This window comes from Lethenteron reissneri, chromosome 24, assembly GCF_015708825.2.
Source record: "Lethenteron reissneri isolate LAM-NWPU_2019-01 chromosome 24, ASM1570882v1, whole genome shotgun sequence".
NCBI lineage: Eukaryota > Metazoa > Chordata > Hyperoartia > Petromyzontiformes > Petromyzontidae > Lethenteron > Lethenteron reissneri.
Genome location: NC_083802.1, coordinates 16106529 through 16124267, shown reverse-complemented (window position 1 = coordinate 16124267; position 17739 = coordinate 16106529). Strand labels below are relative to the sequence as shown.

The 17739-nt window shown below is 58.2% G+C and overlaps 1 protein-coding gene across 2 annotated transcripts in view; it reads right to left on the bottom strand.

The window, feature by feature from the left end:
* LOC133346676 (aggrecan core protein-like) overlaps nt 1–17739 on the bottom strand; it is a 38692-nt gene that overhangs the window by 7191 nt on the left and 13762 nt on the right. Inside the window, exons 3-12 of one of the 2 annotated variants that reach the window (XM_061558461.1) lie at nt 15250–15798; nt 13966–14140; nt 13325–13452; nt 11879–12175; nt 6777–11348; nt 3509–5614; nt 3228–3332; nt 2490–2603; nt 1487–1645; nt 804–883 (exon numbers count right to left, since the gene is read on the bottom strand). In XM_061558461.1, coding sequence (XP_061414445.1) covers nt 804–883; nt 1487–1645; nt 2490–2603; nt 3228–3332; nt 3509–5614; nt 6777–11348; nt 11879–12175; nt 13325–13452; nt 13966–14140; nt 15250–15798 — 8285 coding nt within the window. Of the gene's footprint in view, nt 1–803; nt 884–1459; nt 1646–2489; nt 2604–3227; nt 3333–3508; nt 5615–6776; nt 11349–11878; nt 12176–13324; nt 13453–13965; nt 14141–15249; nt 15799–17739 lie in introns of both variants that reach the window. The other variant, XM_061558460.1, reaches the window with a different exon arrangement.

The window sequence follows — 17739 nt, the reverse complement described above, 5'->3', positions numbered from 1 at the left end:
GGCACAACGTCATCAACATCGTCATCGTCACCATCGACATCAACTTTGTCGTCATCGTCAACACCATCATCATCGACATCATTAAAACCATGCACATCATCTACATCATCATCATCCTTGTCATCAAAACCATGCACATCATCTACATCATCATCATCCTTGTCATCAAAACCATGCACATCATCAACATCATCATCCTTGTCATCAAAACCATGAACATCATCAACATCATCAACATCGTCATCATCATCGTCAACATCATCGTCGCCATCAACTTTGCCGTCATCAACACCATCATCGCCAACATCATCGTACTCGTCGCCGTTCGCCTGACGCGTAGGCTCAGCTCAATGCGAACACACTCGCAATGTTTTAGTAGTTGTCTAGATTGAGGCCACGTTCGGTGTCGTTCATCCCCCTGAATTTCAACAAATATCAATAAGACAGTACTCCATTTGTGGGGCTCAAGTGGGGGGGGGGGGGGGTGGGGGGGGGGCAATTACCCCCCCCCCCACGCCCCCCACTTAGTTCTGCCGCTGCGACGGGGACCCTTCCAGCCGTTGCCAAAATTTCGACTTGGGCCCACGACCACCATCATCAATACCCCCCTCTCCCTCCTCCCCTCTCCAGCCCCGCTCCCCCCCCCACGTGTCTCCCTGCCCCCCTCTCCCCCCTCAACTGCCCCCCCTCTCCCCGCTACCCCCCAACGTGTCTCCCCGCCCCCCCTCAACTCCCCCCCCTCTCCCCGCTCGCTCCCTCTCACGCGCGCGCAGTCCGTCTAGAGTCTGGACGGAGTCCCTTACCAGGTGGCTTCCGTCGCTCCAGTGAAAGTCGTTCTCGTACATCCTGTCGTTGAGGCCGATCCACTGGTACTGGCCGAGACCTGTCGAGAGAAAGAGAGACAAAGGTGGGCGGGCGGGGTAGCAAGCGTTTCCATTGGCGGCAGTGGCGGCTTGGCTTCGAGCTAGCCGTGTGAAGAGCCCATCGGTGGTGGCTGTGACCCCCTGACCGCTGACCTCCACTGAAACCCCCCCTCCCAAAAAAAGACAAAGATCCCCCGTATAGCCTTAACAGACTGTTGGGGCAAGTGCTGTTAGCGAGTAGCACCTGTGAAGAACGGCACGGCACACGAGGTGGGGGGGCAAAACCACACTCAGCAGCCTTTGTCTCCCCAGTGGCGATGTTTACACACCGCACCAGGTACTCATTTGAGGCTGAGTCGACTTAGTGGGGGCCCTGGACCAGGTACAAATCACCGAACTCGGTTCGCCGGGTTCAGTAGTGCAGCAAACAAACAGCAAGAGACAAAGATGCCCACGTGTGACCTTCAACAGACCGCAACACCACTACCGCCCCCCACACTGTGACCACCCCCACCACCACTACTCCGCCCTGTGCCACCCCTTCCTTGACCCACACACCGAGCGCCCCTCTCCCGTTCCCCCCGACCCCGACTGACCCCCGCCGACCCCCCGGGGAGGCGTACTGGTGAGGAAGCGCTGCTCCTCGCGCGAGTGCACGCTCGCCAGGTGGGCCCCGAAGGTGCGGCAGCTTCGCTCGGCGCGCTCCCAGTCGCGACGCTCCGTCACGTAGCGGTAGCAGTGGCCCTGGAACTTCTGCCAGCCCGGCTCGCAGATCTCCGTGTCTGGCGACAGCGAGCGTGGGACGGACGGCGAGCAGAGACGGCGAGCAGAGACAGCAGAGTCGAGACAGCAGAGTCGAGACAGACAGGGAGCAGAGACAGCGAGCGTAGAGACACACAGAGCAGAGACAGCAAACAGGGACAGAGAGAAGAGACAGCGGCGGCAGCGTTAGTCACGACGATCTGCGCCCGAGTGAGCCCCCCCCCCTTCTCCCCCTCCCCTCCATGGCTCATCAGAATCAAAATTTTTATTTATACCGGAGGAATCCGACGAGCTATAAAACTTTTTCCCCAGCACAGATGTCCAGTAGGGGCACGCGGTCAGAACAATACAAAATCACTCTTAAAAAAGTACAAACAATACCAAACTTGTTTTATCTTACCAGGTAAAGCCCACACTGGAGGTATGAACATATTTTTCAGAAGCGACCTGGCCACACGCAATGATGGGTCAACGGAGTGCCTTGTCGTCATGTGGATAGCTGCAGAATCACGGCCTGGTCACGTCACGGCGTCCCGGGCGGCGGTGACGATCGCCGTCGCAAGGGTCGAGCGCAAACTCACCCCTGGCGAGTCCCGAGGTCACGCGGCGCCAGAAACCTCGCTCGCGCTCCACGTGGCAACGGTCCGATTCATTGCCCGGGCTCGCTGTGCCGTCCCCGAGTCCCAGGTGTCGAGTGCAGCGATTAAGGCTTGCGGGTACGTGTGTTGCGTTCACGGGGGTTAGGGCCAGGGGGCGATAGAGCGTTTTTTTTGTTTGTTCTCAACGTCACATTCCACGCGGGGATTCAAGTCGCGCCAGTCTTCGTGAAAAAAGAAAATCTCCCACGAGAGATCTCGGACTCACCCTCCTCGCAGTGCTTGCCGGCGTAGCTGGGCAGGCACTGGCACGAGTAGGAGGCCACGTGGTCCACGCACGTGCCGCCGTTGTGGCAGGGGTTGGACTCGCACTCGTCCACCTCTGTGAACGCAGCGAGATCGGTTCCTGAGTGATCACACGAGCGGGGGGACCCCACGTGGCGACGCCATGCCCGGCGCCTCGCTCGGCCAGATGAACATCTCAGTTGACGATTGACCCCCATTGTTCTCGACTGGACTAATAGTTGGCGATTGGACCAATCGTTAGTGATTGGACCGATAGTTATTGATCGTTGGCGATTAGCCCCGATCGTTCTCGATTGGACCGTTCGTTGGCGATTGGACCGATAGTCCGCGAGTTTGACCTTGATTGTTTATTTGGACCCATTGTTGGTAACGGGACCAACAGTAAATTGCCTTCTTCTAAGTGCTACGAGGTCAAGGCTCTGTGTCTGCAGGGGCGATCGGGCTTTTGTCTTTATTGTTATTAAACTAGCGCCGTAACAATCACCCGCCCGTTCAATCAATTGTTTCATTTCAGAGTATGTGTGTACGTAGAACTTATTTCGCGCCGTACGTAGCCAACTGTGCTAATCAGAGAGTTGTGATAACGATAAAAAACGGCTACATTCACAACAATGGGGGAAACGTAGCAGCCTCTAGCGGCTGAGTCGCCTGAGTGACACTGTGATGTATTTTAAATAGAATAATTCATTTATTGACTCACCGACTTCGCATCGGTCCCCGGAGTAGCCCGGCTCACAGACGCAGTGGTGCTGCCCCTCGTAGGACACGCAGCGCCCGCCGCTCTCACACGGGTTCTGCTCGCAGTCTAGCCGAGGCGACAGAAAGAGAGAGGGATATGGTGCCAATGATTAATTCGACGTTCGCCAGCAGCGCCGACCGCTCCGATGCCGCGTGAGAGGCCCCCGAGTGAGGGTGACCGACTTCGCCGGGTCGTTTGTGAGGTTGCGCTGTGCCCGCCCTCGCGAACGCCGCCCCGCTCACCCGGCAGGGAGAGCACCAGGCTCTCGTCGGGGAATGGCGTGCCGGCAACCGAGCTGTCCTCCTCCCACTCGACGATGGAATACGGCGTGAACGCATGGGGTACTGCGACGTCTTCCTCCGAGGGCCCCACGGCGTGGCCCGACACCGGAGGACCGGTGGCGGTCGTCGCTGACGATGGCTCCCCCGACTCATCGCCCTCGTCCTTTCCGACGGCCGGCGTGTCAGATGCCGGGACGCCCGCGGCCTCCGCAGACGCCCCTCCGTCGTGGACACCGGCCTCGGGGTCGACGACGGAGGGCCAGTTCCAAACGTTCTCCTCTTCCGGCGCGTTGCTGCTCGTCTCGGCTCCCTGTGGCCGCTCGTCGATGCTCGAGGGCTCGTGGAAGTCCCCCAGAGGGGCCGGAGTGACTGGTGAGTTTGCAGCGATTTCATTCTCGTCATCGTCGTCGCTGTCTACGTTCGACTGAGTAGACAGCTGTCCAGCCGACGGGACCGCGGGAGCTAGGGCGGTCTCTCCCGGCAGTTCGTTCGCCAGTGCGTTGTTTTCGTCCGCGGGAATTGGCCTTCCAAACGGGATGCCATCGCCCCTCTCCTCCTTCTCCTCTTCCTCTTTGTCGTCAGCGTGCGCGTGCGCGGGAAGCTTCACGGTCACGTTCGGGGACGTTCCGTGCGTAGAAGAGATGCTGGGCTGTTCTGCCGGAGTCGTTTCCGGCTCGCCGGGAAAGGTGGTGCCATCAACGCCGCCCGGCTCCCGGTCGGCGTGAGCAGTCGGCGCGGTGCCGGTGGGTCCGTCCGCTTCTTTGTCGGCCTCTGCAGCTTCTTTCTCATCCGCCTCCTCTACAAAACCTTCGTAGGCCTTCTCCTCTACCCACTCGGCCGGCCGCTGGTCGTGGGCACCCGACGGTCCGTGCGGCGCTCCCTCTGCGAAAACGTCGTCCGACGTTTGGGGAGGGGGCTCGTTGGTCGAGCGCTCACCGTCGGCCCGCCCCTCCGTTTGCTCGCCCTCCGGGTACTGCTCGCCCGGGTGCTCTTTGTCGGGGATTTTGATCTGGGACAGGATGGGTGACACCGCCTCCTGGGGTTCGTTCCTGTTGCCGTTGTTGCCGTTCGGCTCCATCGGCGCCGCGGGAACGGGGGTGGTGACGGACGCGATGAGGACCAGCGGCACGTTCGGCAGGGCCCCCTCTCCGCTCGACTCCTCCTCCTCATCGGCGTGCGACCTGCCGCTCTCGGCGGGAGGGTGAGCCGAGATGAAAAGGCCCTGCGGTGTCTCCGGCGTCAGCGAGGCTACCTCCAACGCCTGGGACGGCTCTCTGTCGAGGGCGCCCACGTCCGTGTCATCGGCAGGTGCGGCGCCTTCCACCCGAGGCTCGACGAAAGGATCTTCGAGTTGCGGCGACGCCACCGTCCAGGGCTCTCCACTGCCTTCGGGCGACGTCTCCACGCCACTTGCGGCCGTGGCGACGTCTGTTCCCTCGCCTCCCTCCGCCCCCGACTCTCCCGCGAAGTGCGGCCACTCTGCGCCAGACGCCTCCGATGCGGCTTCCGGATGAGGAGTGCCCATGATCCCGTCTTCTGGCATCGTCACCTCGGGTTTGCCTGTGGAGGCTTCGATCAAAGCGTCATCATCGTTGTCGCCCCCCTCGCCGCCCTCGCCCGCGTGCTTCTCATCGGGCAGATCGGCCACGGGGGAGATGCGGGGACCCGGCTGCAGCTCAGGAAGACCGGACCACTCCGTCGATGCGACCTCCTGCTCCTCCTCCTGCTTCTCCTCCTGCTCCTCCCCGGATGGTGAAGTTGGCACCGGCTTCTCTTCTTCTTCGGAAGAAGAAGAAGAGTCGCCGCCGCTGCTCGCCGGCTCTGCGAGCAACGCGGGTGGCAGCGTGGCCACGTCGCTGTTGAGGTCGATCCCCGCAGAAGCTTCTGGGGCAAGAGGCTCCACTGGGGTGGGAGAGGTTGCCAGGACGATGCTCTCTACGCCGTGCGAAGCCTCCAGAAGAGGAGACAGCTCATCAGACTCCTTGGATTCTTCAGACTCCTCGGACTCCTTGGACGACGGAGGCTGAGGTTCGGCCTCCTTGTCCGTCCCATCCACGTCTCCGGAACCTACGGAACAGGAAACGCCGATTCAACGTTCACCGGCGAATAAAACAGCGGTCGCGAACGAGTCGTGCTCCACAAGGATGGCCACGCCAACGCTTCATTTATCCGGTGACTGAAATTTCAGAAGTGTCCCCCCCCGCCTCCCCCTCTCGAGGTCGGCGCGTGAACCGACTGCAGGGCTCGCCGTTCGTGGCAGCGCTGGGAGCCGTTTATTTGGAGAGAGAACTGACAGCGCTTTGCAGAAGGAGAAACATTAAATTCCCACGTGGATTATGCGGAGCCCCTCTCGGTCTTTCGGCTGACAGATTGAAACAAACAGCCGCCATGAGATGTGCCATGCACGTTAATTAAAAATAATAACGAGCGGTTTTCTAAAGCAAAAAAACAATAAGTGGGAAAAAATAAATAGCAACCTCCCTCGCCCCCCCCCCCCATCCTGCCCATGCCCATGCCCAGAAAACTAAAACAAACTAAAGGATAAGTCTCCCTCACCAAACATTACAACGCCGCACCGACTCGTACCGCATGTGGTTCGGGCAATGATGCCCGACGTTTCGCTCCTTCTCCTATAAGCGTCGCGGTGTGAGAACGACGCCAGGGCGCGTCGGCATAGCCGAGTCGATCGCCGCGATGGATGGAGCGTGCCGTTGCTGAAATGCGGTCTTTTTTTATTGTCGTTTTAACTTTTTTTCGGAGGCAACAACTTTTGTGGTCCAATCAATTGTCACCGTATGTGCGGATGCAAAAGTTGACGGTCGGGCAAGCAGGTCGCAAGCCTACGCCATGTGCGCCCATTCGTGTTATGCAGTTCCCCCCAATCTAATTAAATGGCCCAATCTGTCACGCGTCTTGCCGGACATCTTAAGGAGGTGGGCGTACCTAACCTACACTTTAACCCACCGCACACGACTAACTGTCACCACCACCATCATCATAAGAAGCCATGGTCAATCCACTGCTGGATGAACGCCCCCCCAAACCGCCGGCCACCTGCCCTTCTCCTGCGATGCGAGAATCCGCCCAGCAACCGCACCACTGAGACAGCCGCCCTCGTTATTTGACAACGCTAGTCCTTTACTGCGGTGGACGGGGGGGGGGGGGGGGGGCGGGAGGGGGCAGGTTAGCAGGTTAGAAGGTCGCGGGTAGGGGGGGGGGCGGCGGTTACCTTCGGGGGCAGACTCCTGCAGGGCGCTGGGAAGTGTGGACGGCTCCTGAGCTTCGTCCGGAGACGTCTCGCTCCCGGCCAGCCCCTCTCCTGGCATCTCTACGTGAGCGGCCGGCGAAGACGTGGCACCAGACGGTGTGGGTTTGACGGCCACGGATGGCAGCACCTGCACGAAGCCCTCGTCGATGTCCTGCGTCTCTGGTGGCGACGATGGATGGCGTCCCTCATCGCCGTCCACCGGCGCCGCGGTCGACTCGGCGATGATGGCGTAACCGGCATAGTCGTCTCGGCCGCGGTCCAGCAGCCGGGCCTGCGCCGCGATTTGCTCCTTCAGCGTGGGGAAGGCGCCGTGCGTCTCGTAGCTCGCCGGGGCCGCTGCTGCGTGAGCACCGGCCGGCGCCGTGGTGGGGTGATTGGCGTCGGAGCCTAGCGGCGCCTCCTCCATGTCGGCATCCGGCGCGGATCGTTCCGGTTCGTGCGATTCTTCCGAAAGTGCCGCTGCCGCCGTCGCCCCCGCCGCCGCTTCGGATGCGGGCGCCGGTGCCGGCCCCTCCTCTTCGTCCGCCTCGGGCTCCGCGGTTTTGACCACGACCGGCGGCGATATCGGCGAGGAGTCGACGTGGTTTCCCGAGCCTTCGGTCGTGTCGTCGTCGCTCTCGGTCACTGACTCGGGCAGCATCTGCACGGTCGTCATCAGTGTTGACAGAGTCGGCGCCACCATCTCCTCCACGTGGCCCTTGGCCTCGTCTGGCAAGGGAGCGGGAGCAGCATCGCCAGAGTCATCCTCCTGCTGGTGCTCGGCGAGTGAGACGATGGCGTTCGACTCCTCCGAGGGCTCGGTCGTTGCTTCCCCATCCACCGCTTCGATCGTGACGCCGCTACCTTCGCCGTCCACGCTGGCGGCCAACGCCGGCAAGCTGGCATGCGAAGGCCCCGCCGTGATTTCTTCTTCCACCCCGGAGTCTTGGGAGATGAGCACGTCCGGCTGAGCGACTGGTGGGCCTTCACCAGGCGACTCTACTCTCCCCACCAAGTCCGACGTTTCGGGAAGCTCCGCCGGCGTTGGCTCATCGCCTCCTGGCGCGTCAACTTTCCCCAGAGCTTTGGCGGTCGTAGCTTCGACCTCGTCGTTTGCGAGGTCTCCCTCCACGTGGCTGACGGCCTCTTCTGCCAACGCTGCCGACGGAGTTGCCTCGGTGTGTTCAGCCTCGTCCGAAGATGAAGGAGGAGGAGAAGATTCGTCATGGGGTCGCTCCGTTTGAGTCAGCACGTCCACGAGGGCCATTTCTGGGCCCGTCGACGTTTCGACGGGAGGTTCGGCCTCCACCGGCGTATCGCCCGCAATGACGACCTCCGGCCCTGAATGAGGAGGTGAATCGTCATCATCGTCATCGGGTAGTGGTGTCCTCTCCTCTTCTGATATTGGAAATGGTGGCTCTGAAGAAGGATTTTCGTCTTCAAGTGATGTTTTATCGTCCTCGGGTGTAGACGGTGATGGTTCTGAGGGGAAAGGTTCTTGCTCATGATGTGCGCTGTCATCTTTGGGTGATGTCTTCTCCTCGAGTATCAGAGATGATGGCAAAGGTGGCGTGGAAGTTTCTTGTTCATGACTTGTGACCACATCTCCTGGCGATGTCTTCTCAGGTGTCAGAGGTGACAGTTCTTCAGGTGTGAGAGATGAAGGTTCTTCATGACCGGTGACCTCACCTTCAGATGATGTCTTCTCAGGTGTCAGAGGTGACAGTTCTTCAGGTGTGAGAGATGAAGATTCTTCATGACCGGTGACCTCACCTTCAGATGATGTCTTCTCAGGTGTCAGGGACAAAGGTTCTTCATAATCTGTGACCACATGTCCTGACAATGTCTTCTCAGGTGTCAGGAACGACAATTCTTCAGGTGTGAGAGATGAAGGTTCTTCATGACCCGTGACCTCACCTTCAGGTAAAAGCTTCTCAGGTGTCAAGGGTGATTGTTCTTCATGATTAATGATTACCACAGCTCCTGGTGATGCCTTCTCTGGTGTCAGAGGTAATAGATCTTCAGGTATCTGAGATTGTTCATGACCCATGTCCTCACCTTCAGGTGATGTCTTTTCAGGTGTCAGGGATGAAGGTTCTTCATAATCTGTGACCACATGTCCTGACAATGTCTTCTCAGGTGTCAGGAACGACAATTCTTCAGGTGTGAGAGATGAAGCTTCTTCATGACCCCTGACCTCATCTTCATGTGATTTCTTCTCAGGAGTCAGAGGTGATGGTTCTTCATGATCTTTGACCACATCTCCTGACAAAGTCTCCTCAGGTGTCAGGAACGATGGTTCTTCAGGTGTCAGAGATGAAGCTTCTTCATGACCCCAGACCTCAACTTCAGGTAAAGTCTTCTCAGGTGTCAGAGGTGACGGCTCTTCCGGTGTCTGAGATGCTGATTCTTCAGGTGTCAGAGAGGAAGGTTCTTCATGACCCATGACCTCGCCTTCAGGTGATGTCTTTTCAGATGTCAAAGGTGTCAGTTCTTCATGATCTGCAACCACATCTTCAGGTGATGTATTCTCAGGTGTCAGAGGTGACGGATCTTCATGATCTGTGACCACATCTTCTGGCGATATCTTCTCAGGAGTCAGAGGTGATGGTTCTTCATGACCCGTGACCTCACCCTCAGATGATGTCTTCTCAGGTGTCAGATGTGATGGTTCTTCATGATCTTTGACCACATCTCCTGGCAATTTCTTCTCAGGTGTCAGGAACGACAGTTCTTCAAGTGTCAAAGATGAAGGTTCTTCATGACCCGTAACCTCACCATCAGGTGATGTTTTCTCAGGTGTCAGTGGTGATGGTTCTTCATGATCTGTGACCACATCTTCTGGCAATGTCTTCTCAAGTGTCAGATGTGATGGTTCTTCATGATCTTTGACCACATCTCCTGGCGATGTCTTCTCAGATATCAGGAACGACAGTTCTTCAGGTGTTAGAGATGAAGGTTCTTCATGACCCGTAACCTCACCTTCAGGTGACGTCTTCTCAGGTGTCACAGGTAATGGTTCTTCATGATCTGTGACCATATCTGACGATATCTGCTCAGGAGTCAGAGGCAATTGTTCTTCAGGTGTCTGAAATGCCAAATCTTCAGGTATCAGAGATGAAGGTTCTTCATGACCCGTGACCTCACCTTCAGGTGATGTCTTATCAGGTGTCAGAGGTGACGGTTCTTCATGATCTGTGTCCACATCTGGCGATATCTTATCAGGAGTCAGAGGTGATGGTTCTTCAGGTGTCTGAGATGCCGATTCTTCAGGTGTCAGAGAGGAAGGTTCTTCATGACCCGTGACCTCACCTTCAGGTGATGTCTTTTCAGATGTCAGAGGTGACGGTTCTTCATGATCTGTGACCACATCTGGCGATATCTTCTCAGGAGTCAGAGGCGATGGTTCTTCAGGTGTCTGAGACGCCAATTCTTCAGGTGTCAGAGATGAAGGTTCTTCATGACCCGTGACCTCACCCTCAGGTGATGTATTATCAGGTGTCAGAGGTGACGGTTCTTCATGATCTGTGACCACATCTGGCGATATCTTCTCAGGAGTCAGAGGCGATGGTTCTTCAGGTGTCTGAGATGCCAATTCTTCAGGTGTCAGAGATGAAGGTTCTTCATGACCCGTGACCTCACCCTCAGGTGATGTATTATCAGGTGTCAGAGGTGACAGTTCTTCATGATCTGTGACCACATCTGGCGATATCTTCTCAGGAGTCAGAGGTGATGGTTCTTCAGGTGTCTGAGATGCCAATTCTTCAGGTGTCAGAGAGGAAGGTTCTTCATGACCCGTGACCTCACCTTCAGGTGATGTCTTTTCAGGTGCCAGAGGTGACGGTTCTTCATGATCTGTGACCACATCTGACGATATCTGCTCAGGAGTCAGAGGTGATGGTTCTTCAGCTGTCTGAGATGCCGATTCTTCGGGTGTCAGAGAGGAAGGTTCTTCATGACCCGTGACCTCACCCTCAAGTGATGTTTTCTCAGGTGTCAGATGTGACGGTTCTTCATTATCTGTGACCACATCTGGCGATATCTTCTCATGTGTCAAAGGTGATGGTTCTTCAGGTGTCTGAGATGCCGATTCTTCGGGTGTAGGAGATGAAGACTCTTCATGATCTGCGACCACGTGTCCCGGCGAAGTCTCCTCAGGTGTCGCGGACGACAGTTCTTCATGACCAGTTAGCACGACTTCAGGTGATTTCTCCTCCTCCTCCTCCTTGGGTAACGGAGATGATGGCTCTGAAGTAGCAGAATGTTCTTCTTCGTGACCTGTGACCTCATCTCGTGGCGACGTCGCCTCCTCCTGCTGCTGCTCGACCGCGAGTGGCGGTGCTTGTGCCTGCACGCTGGCTTCTTCCTCCACCTCCTCCACCTCCTCCACCTCCTCCTTCGAAGAGGAGGAGCTCATCGGCGGTGTCACCTGCTCGTCTTGGTCGGGGTCGCTCGCGAGTTGAGCAGGAGGAGTTGGAGGGGCCACGTTTTGGGCCTGCTGCGTCTCCTCGGCCCGAGAGGCCAGCGCTGGCTCCGGCAGAGCGGGTTGGTTTCCTGACACGCATTTGGAACGCGGCATTAATTCGACGAGGGGGGGGGAAATGCATTAACTTGCGATTATTTACACACTTTTTGTCTTTGTTTATTTATCGCCAAACTTTTTACCCACTTTTAAATGGCAAGTTACGCGGTGATACTGTGCTCGGCAGTGGCTCGCGAGCGCAAAATACGCAGGTGCCCCCTAAACACTCACACACACACACATGCTTACACACACATGCTTACACACACATGCTTACACACACACGCTCACACACGCTCACACACGCTCACACACACAAACACACACGCTCACACACACACACGCTTACACACACACGCTCACACACACACACACACGCTCACACACACGCTCACACACACACACACATGCTTACACAAACACACACGCTCACACACACACACAAACGCTCACACACACACGCTCACACACACACACGCTCACACACACACACGCTCACACACACACACACGCTCACACACACACGCACACGCTCACACACTCACACACACACACCCCTCACCTCTGTAGCAGTAGGCGTCGAAGCGCGAGTTGGGGCTGGGGAAGCCCGTCTGGTTGGCGTAGCGGTACTTGGTGCGGACGCCCGGCACGGGCCCGCCGCAGTTCTGCCGCGGCCACACGATGGGGTAGCGCGCGCTGCCGTCCGCCAGCCAGCCCTCGTCGCAGCGGTCGAGGCCCGCGAACTTCCACGCGGCATACAGCTGCCCCACGGTGGCCAGGCCGCCGCCGAGGGCCTCGCACACGCTGCGGGCCTCGCTCAGGGTCAGGCGGCCCGGGGAGGTCGTGTGGAACACCTCGACTAGGAGGGACGGGACGGGGTGGGTGGGTGGGAGAGCGCGAGCGTCAATACGCGGCGCCGTGCGTATGGAGAGCGGTGGTGCAGCGGGTAGCGGCGACGCTGCGCCACGAACCCGGCGGCCAGTGCCGCATTATCGTAGTAGCACAAGTAGCTGCATGTGTAGTAGCTACATATGTAGTACCTGGTAGTAGCTACATATGTAGTAGCTACGGGCCCCGCACTTTCAAGGGCCCTGCGCTAAATGCTTTCAAGCTATCAATTCCGGATCAGTGATTCTGCACTTGCTCTATTACTATAGTACTATACTGCCTTCAACTTTTATAAACGACTGGGTGTTTAAGGTTAGCGATTTGTTGTATTACAATAATATTATTGTGCAAGTAAAAAAAGTGTGTTTTAATATTTATGCATATTTTTTTTATTTAGGGCCCATTTATAACATATGCTACAGGCCACGCACTAGCTTAATCCGGCACTGCCGGCGGCTCGAGTTCGATCGCCGCTCACGGTCACAGACGCCAGTGACGGTTATCTGAAACGGTCCTGGGCCTTCCCCTAGGTCGACTCAGCCTCAAATGAGTACCTGGCGAGATGCATAGGTAAAGGCGGCCAGGCATGGGTGCTGGCCACCCACCCCCTCGCGTGCCATTCCGGCCTTCATAGGTGCTCGCTAACAGCACTTGCCCCAACAGCCTTTTTAACTTATACCAGGGATCTTTGTCTCTTATCGTCGTGTGTGTGTGTGTCGAGTGATGAGTGTGTGTAGGTGAGGCGAGAGCGAGTGAGAGTAAGTGGATGAGGTTCGTGAAGGCCTCTACTGGACAGTTGGAGTCAGTCGCCCTCCAACAACAACAACGGGGGGCACAGATGGTGCATCTACCCATCTCAGTCGGTCAACACCATGCCATCTGCTGGGTCTGTTCCCGTGACCTCCTCCTGACAACAGCTTCAAGCGATAGCCTCAAAGCGCACCTATCCTGGCACAAGCGCCGTGGTGACTTCACCGTCACTTAGTGGCGAACTGGCTGCTGTCGTTACGGGCTGCGGGAGAGTGGCGTTGCCCTTCCTCCGCACCCACGATTATTAGCACGGTCGGCTACGCACGGCGCGAAAGAATTTGAACCCGCGCGTACGTGGGCGCGCACAAACCTGCGAGCCTCTCGGTGAAGCAGTACGCGTCGTACGTCTCGTGCGCGGCGCGCTGGCCGTACGAGCGCACGCCCGGGTTGCCGTTCTTGTCCGCGTAGCAGCCGGGCCTCGGCCGGATGATGGGATACCTGCGAGAGGCGGGTGGCAACGGGGAGGGGGGGGGGTTGAGGGCACCAGGGAGAACAGCGGGCGCCGGATTAAAGAGGGTGCGATAAGACGCGAGTTCACGCGCGCCCGCGTCGGTCGATCGAGAGACCTGCGGCAAAGGGAGACGGTGGGGAGGGAGTTCCAGAGCCGAGCAATGCTCGGAGAGAGCCATGGTGAGCGACGTGACTCATCATGCCGGGCGTAGGTGAGAGACACGTTGCTGAACAGGTGAAGAGACATGGGTGAGAGACACGCGGCATTGCAGGCGAAGGACATGCCACGTGGCTTTGCAGGCAAGCCTCGGCGAGCGACGCGTGACTTTGCAGACTAAGGACATGCCACGTGGCTTTGCAGGTGACGCGAGGTGAGAGGCACGCGGCATTGCGAGGGGGGGGGGGGGGAGCGCAGGCGAGTTGAGAGACGCGCGACTCTGCCAGCCGAGCGACCCGTCGTCGTCGTCACTGGCCGGTCGTGGTGCAAAGCGAGTCTCTCACCGCACGCTCCGGTCGGAGAGCCAGCCGGCGTCGCACTGGTCCATGCCGTCCTCGTACGCGGCCTGCAGCTGCTGCGGCGAGGCGAGGCGCGCCCCGTTCTGGGCGCACGCCGCCTGCGCGCTCGCGAAGTCCAGGGTGTAGCGGCTCTGCGCCGAGCGGTAGTGGAACACCACACCTGGCGCGGGAGGGAGACGCGGGGGGGGGGGGGGGAGACGACAGGGGCTTGCTTCGTTCCAGCCGGAGCTGTCCCGGGGCAGAGCTCTGGAAAATGTTGTTCCACTCCGCCTTTCGTCGTTGGTGGGGGGGGGGGGGGAGTTGGGTGTGCAGGGTGGGGGGGGGAAGGGAGAGGCTGTGCACCACGGTGGCTAGGAGATGTTAACTACCTCGCCTGGTATGCAGGAGGTCGTGGGTTCGATCCCGACCCCGATGCCTGCTGCTGTATATTTTGAGTTTGCGTGTCTCTCTCTCTTTCCCCATGGTCGCGTTGATTTTTCTTCGAGTCCTCTGGTTTTTCCCTCCACATTTTAGAATCAACATCACGCGTTTAGAGTATTCGGCTGCTGTAAATATCCACGTGATGAGCCCGCTTCGTCGAGTGATCATTTGTGGCTAGGTGGCTTCTGAAAAAGAGCTACGTTGCTAAGCGGGCCTTACCCGGTGAAGACAAAAATGCTGCCCTCTGCCTTTTCCCGTTGGTGTGGGAGAAATGGAATGATGATTGGGGGGGAGAGGTGGGGGGAGAGGAGGGAGGGATAGTTGGTTGTGCCGGTGGGGGTCCGGACGGATGGGGGCTCGGAAAATATTCTATGATAACAGAAACATGAAGTGGCGCTGGTGAGACGAGAGTGCGGAGGGGGAGGGGAAGAGGGGAGACAGCCACGGGGACGAGATGTAAGGGAGCGAGAGAGAGGATTGGAGATTGGAGGGGGAGAGAGTTGAGAGGGAGGCACGTAGCGTCGAGTCGTAAGAGAGAGAGGAGAGTGGAGGGGATAGAGGGGAGAGAGGTATGTGGGAGGGGGAAGATAGAGGAAAAGAGATGTAAGAGTGAGAGAGGGGGGGAGGATGGATGGATGGAGAGGAAAGAGATGGAGGAGAGAAGGTAGCTAGAGAGAGAGAGAGGGGTAAATGGGAAGGCCCGAGCGTGAGAGGGAGATTGTGATGTTAAAGGGTAAGACAAGGTACATCGCAACGACTGATGATGATGACGACATCGATGATGATGACGACATCGACGACGACAATTGCTCGTGGGGTGACGACAACAACGACGGCCACACCGCTCACCATCGACCAGCAGCTCCACCACGTCCCTCTCGTCGTCCATGCCGGCCATCACCTCGCAGCGATACGTGCCGCGATCGGAGTCGCGCAGGAGCGAGATTTCGAGCGAGGCGTCTCCGCTCGCCGCGTCTCCGCCACCGTGGGGCGCCAGGAACCGCGGCAGGGAGACGCGGCCCTCGAACCCGGGACCCGCGCGCGAGTGGAGGTTCTGCGAGACGATCACGTCCGCCCAGTGTCCGTCGGCGCCCAACTTGCTCCACTTGACGCGCGGTCGCGAGTGTGTGCCGGCCGGCGTCGGTGGCACGGTGCCTCGGTCGACGTGGTCGTCCCCGTGGTGGTGGTGGTGGTGCTTGTGGTGGTGGTGCTTGTGGTGGTGGTGGTGCTTGTGGTCACGGTCGGGAGGAGGGTGGCTCGCCGCCACCTCCTCGTCGTCGTGGGGGTTGTGCGCGTAGCTGCAGGGGAGGGTCACCGTCCCGGCGAGGACGCCGCGCACGGGCGCTTGCCGGGCCGCGCGAACCTTCATGGCCTTCGGTGTGGGCACGTGACCCGAGGCTGCAGGAGAAAGGGGGCGATGGTGGTGAGACGAAGATGATGATGAGGATGATGATGATGGTGGTGGGCGTCGTCATCAGAAGCGGGAGCAACGTCAGCAGAAGCAACAACCGTGGCGGTGGCAGAAGCAGCAACATTCATCATCACCATCAGCGGTAGAGGAATCATTCGCAGCAACTTTAACGTCAAAAGCATCATCGTCGTTATCATCATCAGTAACATGTTCGTGATGGTCTTAATAATCACCATCAATATTTCCATCCACCACCATCGTAGCACGTGTTAACACAGAGCGTTGCGTTATCCGCCTCGCCCTTCAGTCATCGTCAGCGTTCTCTGTTTACGAAGTAGAATTGAGTCAATGATGATAATGATGACGACTATCATAATTATCGTCATCAACTACGATGAAAACAAGTTGAATCGAGGTCATGATGATAATGCTGACGACCAATGACCATAATCATCGATGACAGAATGCGCGGATTACAAATGTATTGATGGCGATTATGATTATCGTAGTGATGATGATGACTGAGTGTATCACCAAGGCATAGAGACAGCGATTTTGGTATCAACGAGACACCCATTTTGTCTGGTCGATATCAAGATGATGATGAAAACAAAGAAACAAGGACCTTAACACCTGCACCATTGTCGGGAATGCTTACAGCCTATTCTTCTTCTACTTCTTCTCATCAGCGATGTCTGCGTGACGATAACCGATGAGCGAGCGATGTGCGCCCGGCCACCACGTGTTTGCAATAAGCCCCGCAAAGCCGACCGCTCTGCGTCCCTCACTCTCGTGGGTGGCGGCGGCTCGTGCGTGCGCGCGTGCCTCCCTCTGCTTCCCGGCAGCAACAATTAAAAAAAGCACCGCGACGTTTCCACGACGTTGCTAAGACGTTGCCACGCTCGCGTCGACGCACAACAACAACTCCGCCGCTCTACGCGAGCGGAGCGCGAGCGGCGGTGCGGCGGTCAGCGCCGCGCTGCGCTACGAACCCGGCGACCCGGGTTCGATTCCCGCTCACGGCCAACACCGGTGACGATTATCTGAGCCGGTTCTGGACCTCCCCTAGGTCGACTCAGTCTCAAATCAGTACCCGGTGCGGTGCGTAAACATCGCCACTAGGGAGGCAAAGGCGGCCGGGCGTGGTGTTGGCCACCCACTCCCTCGTGTGCCGTGCCGGTCTTCGTAGGTGCTCGCTAACAGCACTTGCCCCTACAGTCTGTTAAGGCTATACGGCGGGTCTTTGTCTTTGTATACGCTGCACTGGACGCGTTCTGGATGCGTGGGGAGCGGTGGCGCGCGGCCGTCAGCGCAACAGAGCCACGGCGAGCCGAGTTCGATTCTCGCTCACGGCCAAAACCGGCGACGAAGTCTATGGACAAGTCCGGGGCCTCCTCTTGGTGAAAAACAAAGCAGTGGCTGGTGCGGTGTGTAGTGAGCATCGTACACTTGGGGAGACAAAGGCGGCCTCTGCGTCGTGGTGTTGAACCACCACACACCCGCGGTTGCCGCGCCTTCATTACGTTTCTACGAGCTAACAGCACTTGCCCCAACAAGCTACACGGAGGGGATCTTTGTCAATGTAGTTGTGTGCCCCCCCACTCCCCCCGCCTACTCCCCCCCCCACCCCCCCCCCCAAATAATTTTCGCCGCTCGTTTGTGAGCACGCGCGTAATGCGCCAGCTGTTTCAACAACAGCAGCAGCAGCCCCGGAGCGCGGCGCGTGTCACGGGCGCGCGCGCGCGCATGCGTCTCATCTCATGCCAATGCGGCCGCGTCAGCTTGCCGCCGAGTAAAGCGATCCCGACCACGAGGCGGAGGTCCTTAGGAGTTTCGAGTAACAGCAGCAGCGGGACGAGGGGATGCCGCCGGTGTGAATGGGTTCTCAGCAGCACCACCAACAGCACCACCACCAGCAGCACCACCAC